This window comes from Carex rostrata, chromosome 19, assembly GCF_964058835.1.
Source record: "Carex rostrata chromosome 19, lpCarRost1.2, whole genome shotgun sequence".
NCBI lineage: Eukaryota > Viridiplantae > Streptophyta > Magnoliopsida > Poales > Cyperaceae > Carex > Carex rostrata.
This window is the reverse complement of record NC_135936.1, coordinates 3,494,849-3,508,922: the sequence shown is the minus strand read 5'-3', so window position 1 is coordinate 3,508,922 and position 14,074 is coordinate 3,494,849. Positions and strand designations below refer to the sequence as shown.

Genomic DNA, 14,074 nt, shown 5'->3' with positions numbered 1-14,074 from the left:
ATATCTAATTTAATGTTTATTTTAAGCGTTGTGTTTCAATTTTGATCTGGGGCGCAAGTCCTTAGGGCTCAACAATCTAGAGGCACATTGCATTAGAATTAGTTTTTATTCATTCATATAAAATATTGTAGTTTAATTTTAATTCTACATTATTTATATTAGTAAATATTTGAGTCTTGTCCTTTGTATTATTAAATTAAAATTATATAAATCATTTCTTATTTTTCTAAAACAAAAAATATTTTTTTCGAAAAATTCGAGACAATCAATCAATACATGAGAACAACCACATGGCACTACCTCATAGAATAGACCAATTTGTTGAGTGTAATAATTTGTCTTAACATTATTTTTGACAAATTATTTTTTTTTATCAATTTTTTTTCTATTTTTTGTAGTTCAAAACAAACTTCTACAAACCATGTCTGTAATATCTTGTGTGTTTACAAGAAAAGATATAAACCTTATTTTAAAATATGGATTTTAAATAAATTTCAACATAAATAATTACGTTATGTTTTTAAAACTAAATATAAATAATTGTGTCTATTTTTTATGTCAGTTTCGTATAGATAACTATTTTTTTCATGTATAAATTTAAAATTTGAAAATGTGTGTATTTTGTGCCTACCCCTGACCGAAATCCTGGATCCGCTCATGAATAGAATTAATGTTAATATTTAATTGGGTTTACATGTCATGCATGTTAATATTTTTTTTGGAGGGAGAAGAAGGATATTTAAAAAAAAAAAATACATGAGATATAAATGCCAATTCGGTCCTAGCTGAAAAAACATTGGACCGAAATGACATCTCGGTCCTATATATTACATCAATGGCTACACTGTTTTCCAAAAAAAAATCTGCTAATGTTGGTTTGATAAAAATAATTTTTCTAAATATGGTTTATAAAAAAAATTCAATTTTTAGAACTAAAGTCGGCCCGAAATTTTTTCGCACAGGCACAGCCACAACTATAAATTTATTCGCACAACCACAACTAGTTTTGAACCCTCGCGATTACTTTCTCCCGCCAATTCTCGCCGTGCGCGCCTCAATCCGCTAACCCTAAACCCCGCCCTCGGCTCCGCGCGGACCGCCGACCGCGCCTCCGCCTCCGCCTCCGCCCCTGCGGCTCCCCGTTCTCTGCCCCTGTCGCTCTTCTCTACTGTTTGGTTAGTTTTCTAATTTATTGAATTATTGGGAATGGGTATTGGCTCAGTTGGTAAATGGTAACAGACTGGTAGTACTGTGTAGTTTTAAACCTTTAAAGCTTACTGTTACTGTGTACTTCAGTACTTGTGTAGTACCAGTACCAGTTGATTTATTAGGTTAGAATACTGAATTTCATTGGTTTAGGTTACAATTAGAGTGTGCTCAATTGATTCAGAATGGAGTCTTTGTCACCATGGTGAGTTATTTCTCTTGCCAGCTTCACCTTGCTTGCACATTTTGTCAATAACAATGCTGTAGGTCAAAGTCCTCTTATGATTGATCTGGGTTACAATATTAGGTCCACATCTTTTAGATATTGTCTCAGCTTAAATATTCCATTTAGGAATGATAAATATTTACAATATCTAATTCACTCTCAATTCCATCTTTCTCACACAGCAAAATCTGTGACGGGTCTCGTTCGACCCACTCGATCTCGTTGGATCTATCTAACCCAACCCTAAAATTGGATCAGATCAAGCATAGAAGCAACGATGGAGGATAAAAAATATGAATTTAATCCCAGGCGGCAAGTAATAGTTACTAATGAATACTTTCAATCAAAGACTGCGGACTGGATAAAAAGTCATGCCGTCGAGTATTGGGAGTCTCTTGACGAGACTGGTATGCATTTCTAGTAATACCTGCTCTATATATATAGATGTTCAGAGGTCTTCTATCTTAATTTTGTAGTATTTAGTTGTACAATAGAGTACTTTGGTATAATTAGTTACTGTTGCAGGGAAGTTGCAATTTGATAAATTTCAACTATTTATTAATTTCAATTATTTATCAGTTTTCTTTATCCACTCATGCAGGGAAGCAACAGTTCTTGTCTGTGCCAGCTTATTATCTTAGTTGTTTCGCATCAAATATTCTCGACTATAAGTGGCTAAGAAAAGTAGTTGTAGATGCAGTTGTGTTTTTCGACCTCTATGACACATGGGACGTTTATGTCTGCCCCAAACCCAGTTGTCTACGTTGGTTTAGGAAAGAGGAGCTGCTCATCCTTCACCTAAAAGATGAACATTTTCCAAACATGCAGCAAATAAATGCATGGCCGCTCTCGCAACGTGATTTGGCTGAGGAGAAGTGGTGTTCCGAGGCCCTTGAGAAGATGGTATGGGAACCTGTAGATGTTGAAGCTGCACTCAACATGCTTTCCCGAACGTGTTTAGAACTTTGCAATGTGTCTGTGACAGATGTTTGTGCTGGCCATGATTTCCTTTGCTCCTTACAATTGCCATTATCGAGGGATACTGCAAGGAGCAAGCTTTTGTCAGAATTGAGATGGTTATTTAAACGTTTAAGGCCAGGCCAGGCATCCTTTTCATTGCTCTCTAATGGCCTCTTGAGGACAGTGGTTGCTCTAGCCTCCAAGCACATCCTTGTCCGCCTACCCACGGGGGCCAATATGCACTTTATTAGAGTTCTTCTGTCCAGCTCCCCCATATCCATTCGGTTCTTAGATAAGAATTCCCTGTCTACTTTTGTTCAACTGATGCGCAAAATTCACCAGATTGTCAAAACTACAATGCAGTCTCCACCTAAAGAATCTATTTTGAACTGGAAAATGAGTGATATGATGGATGCAATTTCTTATGATTGCAAAAACTCGACTTTCATTCTTGACCAATCCAAGGCAAGTCTTCTCTGCGGGGAGATCCCCTTGTGGATGTCCAGTGCTCCGATTCGACCCCCAATTGATCAACTCCCTGTCGAAGCATCTGAGATATATGACAAAGTGGAGAGCACTTTGAATTGGTTTATAAATAGTCTTCAGGCTTTCAACATGAAGCTCCAAGATCAAAAAGTGTTAACGATTGAGGAGCAGGAAAACCAAAGCTTGTGCTCATCTCTGGCTACCAGCCAATTTTTGTTTCTACAAACAAAAGAACCTTTGTTTCAGGAGGATGCATACCACTACAACCTAGAATCTTTCAGTGGACCATCAGTTGCTAATTCAGAATTTGATGATTGTCTGCAGTTGGAGCCATATTGTTTAGAACTTGTCCAATCATGGTGTGAGTTGCTATGCCTGGAGCCTCTGGTCTGTCAGCTTTGTCACCTCGACTTTCGCATGTACATTCTACCACTTTTGAGATCTTGTTTTCGGGTATGAAATTTAATTTTATACAAGCATTTATGTTTGTGTCCACACATGTTATGAAGCCGTACAACTTAATTTTCTGCTTTATTGCAGATTAATATGTATGCCGGCTTGAAACTCCGTGAACAGAAGGTGAGAGTTTATAGCACAAAATCCCCTTGATCACAGAGGAATTGCTATATTCTTTGCTTTTTTTATTATAATATTTCCCAAGGAACAAGTCATTTGGTAGGTGCCCAGTCTAAAATCAAATAATAAATCTTCTCAGCTAGGATTATTTTTTATTTTTTATTTTTTTGTTCTGCTGCTAGATGCATATATAAAATAATTTGTTTCTTGTAGAAATGCCAAGTTGAAGTGGAAGTTCTTAGTGACGACTATACAGGCAACAACTGTACAGGCAACGACTATACAGACACTGAATCTGAATCTGATGATGATTATGAATCTGATGATGATTATGATTATGATTCTGAAGCCAAATCTGGTTCCGGTAGTGAACACGAATTCAGATCTGAATTTGAACCAGCAGATAGTAACAACAAGGGAAGTGAAGAGGAACAATTTAAGAATTCTCATATTGAAGCAGATCCCGAACTGGAAGATGAATCCTGGATGGATAATGAATTATTAAGTAGCCTGTTTTCGAGCTTGAGAGAGAGAAGTGTGTTGGTTGCCAAATCCAAATCCAACGGTGGTCTTTTCTTTTGCATGGAGTTGGTCAATCTTAAGAAGTTCTGTGAACAGACTTACCCAGATAGTGAATACAGAATTTTTTGGGAAGCGATAGCCAGGTTTAGGCTTAGCAAGACATTCAAATACTGGTGCTGCTTCAGCTGTTCGGAGATATTTGAATACCGGGAGTCTTTCATGGCGCATATGGATTTCAAGCACCAGCTCTGTATTTCTGACAGTGAGTATTGGCTGGTACCTGCATCTAGCCAAGATATGGTAAATAATGAACTAGAAAAGGGACAGCCATGTGTTTTGGAGGAAACAGAAACACGCAAGGCATGGCTGAACTGGTGTAATTATTGCTGCAAGAAAAGGTTTGCTGTTTGGAGTTCAGAAATTTTTTTGATGGATGAGCCAGTTTTTGAGGAGTCAATACACTTAGACACTCGATGCAAGTATTTTTTGGTCGATGCGAAAATGCAATTTCCCAACAAAGACCAACATCAGAGCGATTATCACTCACTATTTATGAACATCATGGAGGATATAGAGGATAAATACAACCAGTTAAGAATGCATTTCAAAATCAAACAACAATTGCTGATGGAATGTGAGATTATCTACTCTGAGAACGACCCAGAAGATTTGGACTTGAATAACAAGGACAACCCAGAAGATTTTAACAAGACCTTTAAAGACTTGAAAAGAATGATCAGCCACTTCAAATTTTGTCCTGAGGTTTGCCACCTTCTGTGAAATCATCCCTCTGGTTCTCTCTTTTTTTTTTTTTTTTAATCGCCAAGAAAATAACGACCCGAGGTACGTTAGTTGTTGTAATTCAACCCTCTATTTCTCTCTCTCTTTCTCATGTATCGATGTTCTCTTTACAGCTCGAGAGGGTTAATATAGCAATCATAGAAACGCTGCAACAAATAGAAAGCTTAAAGGGCAATCTTTTGAAATTTAGTGTTGGTGACTACAGGACAAAACTTTTCCCTTACATCCGCTGCTTTTTGAATGTGCGTAAATCTGACCTTCTAACTTACCATGTTTAGCCTATATTCTATAAATATGTTTGGTATCCATGAATTGTTTTTTTGAGGACAATTATATTGTTTGATTTGTGCAGAAGAGATTTTCCTCGTATACATCGATTCTTGGGTCTGATGTTGATGTACACTGCATGTTGAAGGTACGCTTGACCTCTGCGTATCGGTTTTTATTTTTTTTAGTCTGTTATTTGTTCTCAGTATATTATTTCTTGCAACTCTTTTAAATATGTTATTTTATTGTTTCATGGATGAAATTAAATTAATTTCAGGAGAATCTGGTTAGTCTTGGCCCTTTAGACTTGATGTACAAGGCAGATCATTTTGAGGTAGAGCTGCTGTCTTCTGGGAATGTGAGTAACGTTTAGTAAAAAAAAAATGTCGGAAGCTGCAACAGTCCAACCACTTATATAGGGATTTGGTTGTAAATTTACCAATATACCATGCCATATTACCATATTTCTTCTCGTCCCTATACAGGCTTGATTTTTGTTTTATAAATGATATAAACAGGTGTTTATCAGTGTGTCTCAGGACAAGTCAAGTTGGGGGTTTGCTTACATCGGAATAAAAGTGAAATTTTCTGGTAAGAATTGTTTCTACTTCGCCGTATTTTTTTATGGTTCTAAATTTCTTGTATGCCTGTGAGTTTTTTAATCATATTTTTTTATATCTCCATCTAAACTTTAATAAGAATAACCTTTTATAGTTAATAACACTAGGTTAACTCAAAAAGAATGAATTATAGATTTACATGAGCATAATTACAGTTAGATGTGACACAACCCCGAAGAAGATGGGAAATTTCTTACACTGGAATTTTGTATCTCAGGAAAGTGGTCTCTTTCAGACCATCCAATGCCGGTGCAAATTGAGGGTATTTTTAAATTTGCGGGATCTTCGAATTGGGGACCAGGGGCTGGCTTTGAGAGCCAAGGAAAACTAGTGGTGAATAAAAATGAGCCTGAAGAATGTGCCGAGATCAACTTGAGGATTTTAAATTTGGAGACTTGTCTACACTGTGCTTTTAGTGACAAACTTGTAAAATTTCAAGAGGAGCTGGAAAAAAATGTTGGTTTAATATTTGGTAACATGTTTAGACAATATTGAAGTACTGGGGTTTTGTTTTTTGAATTTGTCACCATTAGGACTTCGCTATTGAGACAAATTATATTTTGCATCTAAGAATCTACTTTAAAATATATCACAATACTAGATGTAATATCTGTTACTTTCATTCTATATTTGTTTTAGCTTTTATTTTTGCGACAATGGTAAATTGGAGGAATTTCATGTATGCCCCCTCAAAAAACTTAAATATTACATACAGAGTGATGCTTCTATGGACATAAGGACCTATTTGTAAAATGAATATATTTTTATTTTCAAAGTTCAAACAGTCGATCCGAACCGTTCATCTTGTTCTCCATATTAATATGTGCTTGGAGACCAAATTTTACATTTTTCTGAATTTTTTTACTATTTATTAAGACGGGTACAAAAAATATCAAATTCAGACCATTGAATTTTGTACCCCTCTTAATAAATAGTAAAAAAATTCAGAAAAATGTAAAATTTGGTCTCCAAGCACATATTAATATGGAGAACAAGTTGAACGGTTCGGATCGACTGTTTGCTCTTTGAAAATAAAAATATATTCATTTTACAAATAGGTCCTTTTGTCCATAGAAGCCTTTGCCTTACATATTTCCCCTTCCTCTGAAATTAAATTACAATAACTCGTGTTTTTAAGGGGGATACATGAAAATCTAGTAAATTATAATGGCCTTCAGTTCTAGCGTTCTTTGTTGTTCCCTTCAATTTTGATTCATAAATTTTACTTTTGCTTTGAAAAGAGTTGTCAGAGTTGGAAGTAAAATTGTGAGGCTTGTGAATTTTTTTTAACTGTTGTTGTTGTTGTTGTACAAATTCTATTCATGTTTTTTTTTTTTAAGTTCTGAATTTTTAAGTTAGCACTGTGTAACGTCACTATAGTTGGCATCATGGCCACACAAGCCAGCAAGCAATGAAAAACAGTTGTTGTAAATTGTACCAGCATAAATCGTAAAATAAGGAATATTATAGAACATACAATTAACACGTGAATTGTACAAGCAGAATCAGTAACATGAGAAAGCTGTACCAATAAATTAACAAATAGTATTACAATATCTATACCAATGAAAGGCAATGTTGTCATTAAAACCAAAATTTGAGCAAATTGAAATATAGCAACAATAGATTCCTGCTTGCCTCGAGTTCGATCTTGTCACCTTGCTTGCCTGCTTACTTGAGGTGCCTTCCTAATCCAAACAATAGCAACAGTTATACTCAGATTATCTTTACCAGGATGAATGGCTCAGTAGCCTTTGATATTTGGATTCCTTTAAAAATATATTTGAATTGTAAAAACTATCAAGGAGTGGAATCACGTTTCAGATTAGGTGCGCATTGAACATGTCAGTTGTTTCAGCTGCTCCTCCCCATCACTTCTATGCATCAAAATTCATACTAAATTATCTCCATATGTTGATACGAGGAATGATTATTATGAGTTTGACGTATAATTAATTATTGACAAAAATACTAGATTTAATTGCTTGCCATAAATTATCATGCCCTAAGTCCTATCCATCGCATAAGTTGGGAATCAAAGTTCACAAAAATATTGATGAATACCTTGTAGAAATCTACAGTTATGTAATTAGCTTATAGGTTAGATGAGTTATGGCATAATCGGGAACGTCATGAAAATAGTTTACTAAAACCAGTGATCTTGACACTCTGCTCATGGGTGCTGACTCAGCACGGTTTGGACTATGAACCCGCAATCATGGCTCCAGTAGTGATTTGGGCTTGATATAGTAAACATCAATTGCTAGTTGTGGTACTAATTCATAATAGCAGTCAGATCAAATGTCAATGTACTGGGTCAAGTTTCAGATGGACTATCACCTGAAATTGACAGTACTATTTTTGAGTTTGATCTAAACAAAAAAAAAAAAAAAAATGAATGAAAAGTTAATCTCACAATTGATTTCTACAACATATCGAATGTCAATGTATTGGGTTTGATCAAATGTCAATGTACTGGGTCAAGTTTCAGATGGACTATCACCTGAAATTGACAGTACTATTTTTGAGTTTGATCTAAACAAAAAAAAAAAAAAAAATGAATGAAAAGTTAATCTCACAATTGATTCCTTTCAGGATTTTGATGTGAAACCAGTAGTCGCTGATTTGACTTTATCATATCACTCAAAAGAGACCGCCTCCGTTTATGGGCATGCGTGAAACAACAAGCTAATATCTCATTAAGCCGGATGTATTGAAAACCTTTGGTGGACCCATAGATCATCTATAAATAGGTAATGACTTGTGATGGGTTGGCTTCAAGGAATGCATTAATTTCTCTTGGCACTTTAATTTGCTGGCACCTGGGCACTTCTTTAGCCGGAGTGGTGGTGATGCGCCGGTAAGATGGGCCCGAGAAAGGGAGTGTGGCATGACATTCAGAGGGGGCAGGAAATAGTAAATAAATATAAATATACAAGTTAACTAATGTAGTACATGGGATTTGGCAGCTTGAAGGATCTAGCAGCCATTGGCAACCCGAACAAGTCGCTCCATTGGTCGCCAGAGTTACCGTGAATTCGGTATCCTTCAGCTTCCAACTCGGCCCTTTTCCCTGATTTGTATGTAACAGCTGTCTTGCCAATGTCAGAATCACCCCTGCCACAACAGAGCATGAGATCTCTAAATTCAATCCATAATCGTGCAAAATAAAATTACCATGCATATACACCATCCCGACCCAGTCTTTTGAAGATGCCTAACTACCAACATATATTGCACTGGTTCTCTCTGGATAAAAGGAGGGGGAAATGATCTTTTTACTTCTCTCTCAAAAAATTTACACAGACTAGAAGGCCAGTATATACTCGCAAATTTGTATCTCTACACATGCTAACTTTAAATTAGATTTATAAGGACAGACACATTTTATCAAAACGAAACGACCACAGCACAAATATCAAATTTTGCTATTGAAAATAAAAGAACATTCTGTCAAATAAAACTATGAATAAGATATCAAACCTAAAGATCTTCATTAACCAACTAATAAAGGATTAAGGGCTTCATAATACCCGCCACTTAATCAAAGCGTTCAATTTTTGTGTCAAAAAAGAATATTTTGGGAGCAAAAATCATTTATATACCTCAATATGAGCCTTTCCCATGAATGGTAGCCAGCATCCAAGAGATTCTGTACAATTACGTTTCTTTGAATCTCCGTTCGACCGGTCAAGAAAACCACTTGAAATCCTAATCCTAGAAGTTCATTGTACAGTTTTATACTTGATGGTAAAGCTGGTGCCTTGGCTTGATACACCCACTCATCAAAGGAAGTCTCATTGAATAATCCAGACCTGCCAAAATAAAAATTACAATGCAGAGGGAACTGGAAGTTTCAATCCAAAACCAACGATAAGTAAATTGGAATCAAAGTGACTTGGCAAAGGCCAGAGTTGCTAGTTATTGTTACAACCATGTATCGGACATGGGTCCCACCCATATGTGCTGGTAGTAAACAGCATACACCAGTGATATGCATGAGTATTCCTTAGTACTGATATGGCTAAAGGTCCCTGCATCTCCTAGATTGTAACTATTTACCGTTACCAGCACAAATTCAAACCAATTGATGCCAAACTGTACAAAGATCATTGCCTTGCCCCCATCCATTCTCTGCATAATACGGTGCATTACTTAAAACCGTTTCATCCACATCAAAAACCCAGATATCTTTCTCATCTCCTGCCAATGTCACATCCTTAGCAAAAGTTAGCGAATCATGTGCCGCCACGTCAGAGTCGGATTGATACTTCTCTCCGTCCATGTACGCGCCCACATACGAGATACACTTCGTTGGTATAGTCTTCCATTTACCCGCATTATTCGTCTCCACTGAGAGCCTCCAGCTGTCGCAGTACAGGTTGTTCGAGGAACGGGAGCGTCCAGACGATAGGCGGAGACGAGGGTCCTCAGGTAGCGTACGGAGGATGGATTTGGCAGAGCCGCAAGAGGCGAAGCAAGAGAGGAGGAGGAGGAAGGGGAGGAAAGCAGCTGGCAATGGTGTCGATGGCATTTTGGTAATCTGGATGGAGATCGTAGGGTAAATGGGGAAAGATCTTTGACGAGATTTCGTCTTTCCCCCCAATTTTTTGAGTTCTGTAATTTGTTGTTTATGTTTTGTTTCGTTTGTTGTTTTTTATTTGTAGTTGGCATCTTGGCCGCTGTTGCGTATCACCCGTTTTCCGGGGAGTCCGTAATCCCTAAAGTAACACAATATTTTAGTTTTGATCAGGACCGTCAGATCAGAAATTTGGCCAATCCGGTCCGTGATGAAACGCACTGGGTTCTTTAATATTCGTGTTAGAGCAGCTCGAACAATCCAAATCAAAACTAAGAGAATGGTTTACTTTGAAATGATATCCTCTGCGGAGTTTTTCCGTGCGGAGCTTTTAATCTAGTTCGTTCGTTTCGGATCGGACGGACCGAATTAAAAGTTCCGCAAATTTTGAGAATTTTTTTTTTTTTAAATTCGGGCAAGATTTGATTTGGTCCGTCCGATTCGAAACGAACAGATCAGATTAAAAGGTCCGCAGAGAATACGCTTCGGTTTACTTTAGGGGATACGAATTCGATGTAACATTGCTGGAGACACCAGGGAAATAAAAAAATGTTATTGGGTCTGGGATCAAGAGACCCCACTCTCTCTCTTTTTGGGTAGGACTGGAGATAATGAGTGTCGTAATATCTCTGTGATGAAAGATTTAAGCAAATTATAATCATATTACAGATTTAAGTATAATATTGGCAATACCACCGTTCCTAAAATATAATAATATTTCTTATTTCATCTGAACTTGGTGGATTGTCTTGAGCTCTTTAAAAACTAAATATATTGATAAGTTAATTTAATTCTAGCGTGCTTCCATTGTCTTTCTCATATCTGTAAATTTGACAAAATGTCCTTTGTATTTAGTTTTTTTTTTTTAAATAAATGACAAGAAGTATATCTAAATTTTAAGATAAATACCATTTAAGATGCATCCTAAATAATCAATGATGATTTTTAAAGGACAGAGAAATTATTCAATTATTCAATAAAGGGCAGAGACCGAGAAATTATTCAATATAATCAATAAACTTTTTCACAATTCCATTTTATTAGTCTAAAATCTTTGATATCGTTAATCAGTACATTTAATGCTGAGAATTTATTTTCATTTCCTAACAAGCAAATTGTATCTTTATGTGAATAAAAAGGAAAATTGTTACGGAAGTCTAAAATTTAACGATTCATGAATGTTAAGACGTGTTTGCTAAAATTTGAATATAGAAGCTATATGAGGTGTCAGGCAACTTGGTACAATTTGAGGATCCCTTTTATCCTAAATTTGAATAGTTTTTTTTTTTTTTTTGAAGAGAAGAATTGTTTGATTTTACGTAGATGATTAGGATCAAAGTGCAAATTTATAAAATTGGGATTTAATGCAATTAGTTCATGGATAATCAATTTGTACCATTTAAATTAATACTGGCTTCTGGGACATCATTAGCTGCCTCTATCTGAATTATTTCGGGAGAAAGGAATAGACGAATATTGCAATAAATGGAGGATTGTTCTGCTAATTCTCTTTTTCACGTCTGAGCTAAACTTATTTCAATATTGTATAGGTTTCTTAAGTCATTTGGAAGATCTGCTTAGCGATAATGTTACGATAATTGTTGAAGATGAAGACTGAGAGAAAAAGCGAATATGTCGAAGATTTACTTGAAATGTGATCGTGAATGTTTTTATAAAAAAAAAAACCGGCGTGATATTCTGAGATACCTTTGGAACAAATTATAATAGGGGTGGTTAGATGAAGTTTGTTGAACAATAATAAATTTTTTGAAAAAATAATGGATGTCGGTCGTACTACTTTGGTTATTTTTTAAAACAAAGTTTCAGTGAGGAATTTCATATATATATTTTTCAAAAACTTAAAATTTACGTATTGACTCAGCCAATACGTACACATATCTCACTGAAACTAAAAGGATAAGATTTCAATTGAAACCAAATTTTCCATAAAAGTCCAATGCACTAATTACATCTTAGTGAATTCCAAGTCATTGTTTAAAACTTTTTGGTCATGTTTGGTTGTGGAGTAAACTTAATGAGAATTAAATTACTTATTTTGTTTTACTCTACATATTTTACATCTCATCTGATAATTTAGCTCGTGCCTTAAATTAATCCACATAAAAGAGTAAGGTGTTGAAAAATAATGCCTATGACAATGGACTCTACAGGTGGAGTAAGTATGGAGTAAGTTAATCTATCTGTGGAGTAAGTGTGGAGTAAAGTTAATGAGGATTAAATTGCTTATTTTATTTTACTCTACATATTTTACATCTCATTTGATAATTTAGCTCATGCCTTAGTTTAATCCACATAAAAGAGTAAGGTGTTGGAAAATAAGCATCTGCCTATGACAATGGGCTCTACAGGTGGAGTAAGTGTGGAGTAAGTTAATCCATCTGTAGAGGTAGAGTAACTTAATTCGGATTAACTCACTTCTTGAAATAAAGGAAAGAAGTTTCTGGGTTGTCTTTAGGGGTGTCAATGACACCCGTTTACCCGTTTACCCTACCCGTATCGTATTCGATAAGACGGGTATGGGTAAGGTTTTTTTTTCGTTAGTTTATTGGGTATGGGTATGGGTAAAGATTTTTTTTCGTTAGATAAACGGGTATGGGTACGGGTAAATGTTATTTCGTACCCATTGGGTAATGGGTAATTATATAAAATATATTATATATAAATATATCAATATTATATCCAATTTATTTATTTTTCTTCTTTTCATATTGTTGTATGCCTGTATCAACGCTAGAGACATATATATCAACGAATTTATTTTCTTGTTTTCTTCCTTATTCATCGTTATTGTTTTTTTCTCAATTCTATAAATATAAATATTCCATGTTTCAAAGAAAATATATCCTCATCTTATTTTCTGGCAATAATGTATTGTTTGGTCTAAATAAGTAATCCATTAATGTCAGCTCAGGTGTTAGCGTCTGAATTTTGCATTACATGTCAGTTTTCTCAAGGTTATACTATGAATATATATATATTTAATAATTGAATGAGATGGAATGAAATGTTAGAAGAAATAATGTAACAAATGACAAAATTGACCATATGCTGTCCGAACCATTATATTGGTATTTTCGTTATTCGCCCACTACCGTTTCGTTACCCGTTAATCATAATGGGTATGGGTAGGGTAGGGTAAGACAAATTCTTAACGGGTATGGGTAGGGTATGGGTAAGGTCAATTCTTAGTGGGTATGGGTATGAAAATGGTTCCACCCTCCCCGTATCGTACCCATTGACACCCCTAGTTGTCTTGGGATAAAGGAAAGAAGATTATGGTTTGTTTCGGATTAACTTAATTTCGCTTTTTAGTTTCTGTCTAGGTCAAATTCTCAAAGATAAAGGAAAGAAGTTTACAGTATATGTAGAATTTTTTATTATACAGAAACCAGACACATGTCTACCAATCATACTAGAATAAAGCGAAACAAATGAAACATACATTTAAGATTTAATATTTAGAACAATAATAGGCTCTCTCTCTTTTTCTGACATTATAAAATTTGTCTCGGGTTGTTTAAGCAGTCTTCATATTCCATGCAAATCCGTTGAATCGGAAGCCACCAAAAAGAGCAGCCTAGGTTAAATCCTTATACCCCTCTCTTCCTTTGTTTTGAAGCATGCAAATTTTTTTTTTTTTTTTCTAATTATGAGGTCCAGGGGGATCTTGGGTATTATTTGTTTGCCAGTCGAAAAACCCTGGCCATTCAGCATTTGAATTTGCGTTTGATGTCACCTGCAAGTGATTTAACATATATGTAAATGCTTCAAATAGTTGAAACTGTTGAAGTTGTGTGTTTTGCATTCCGC

The 14,074-nt window shown here is 35.5% G+C and overlaps 2 protein-coding genes across 5 annotated transcripts; one reads left to right on the top strand and one right to left on the bottom strand.

Moving 5' to 3' along the window:
- The first annotated feature begins 986 nt into the window (after window positions 1-986).
- Window positions 987-6,336, top strand: LOC144571291 (uncharacterized). Of its 4 annotated transcripts, none has more exons than XM_078320525.1 (10): window positions 987-1,179; window positions 1,615-1,839; window positions 2,034-3,331; window positions 3,419-3,457; window positions 3,668-4,738; window positions 4,891-5,019; window positions 5,130-5,192; window positions 5,325-5,402; window positions 5,563-5,635; window positions 5,882-6,336. In XM_078320525.1, exons 2-10 carry the CDS (start codon window positions 1,710-1,712, stop codon window positions 6,157-6,159), a joined length of 3,159 nt encoding a protein of 1,052 aa, XP_078176651.1. In that variant the 5' UTR covers window positions 987-1,179; window positions 1,615-1,709; the 3' UTR covers window positions 6,160-6,336. The 4 variants fall into 4 exon arrangements, with proteins under 4 accessions (XP_078176651.1, XP_078176650.1, XP_078176649.1 ...); XM_078320524.1 differs by having other exon boundaries at window positions 987-1,175; window positions 5,322-5,402; window positions 5,882-6,335; XM_078320523.1 differs by having other exon boundaries at window positions 5,322-5,402; window positions 5,882-6,335.
- Window positions 6,337-8,558: 2,222 nt separating this feature from the next.
- On the bottom strand, window positions 8,559-10,310 carry LOC144571653 (acid phosphatase 1-like). The gene is made up of 3 exons (XM_078321001.1): window positions 9,786-10,310; window positions 9,270-9,479; window positions 8,559-8,781 (listed from the first exon to the last, which is right to left on the bottom strand). Exons 1-3 carry the CDS (start codon window positions 10,196-10,198, stop codon window positions 8,604-8,606), a joined length of 801 nt encoding a protein of 266 aa, XP_078177127.1. The 5' UTR covers window positions 10,199-10,310; the 3' UTR covers window positions 8,559-8,603.
- Window positions 10,311-14,074: the final 3,764 nt, after the last annotated feature.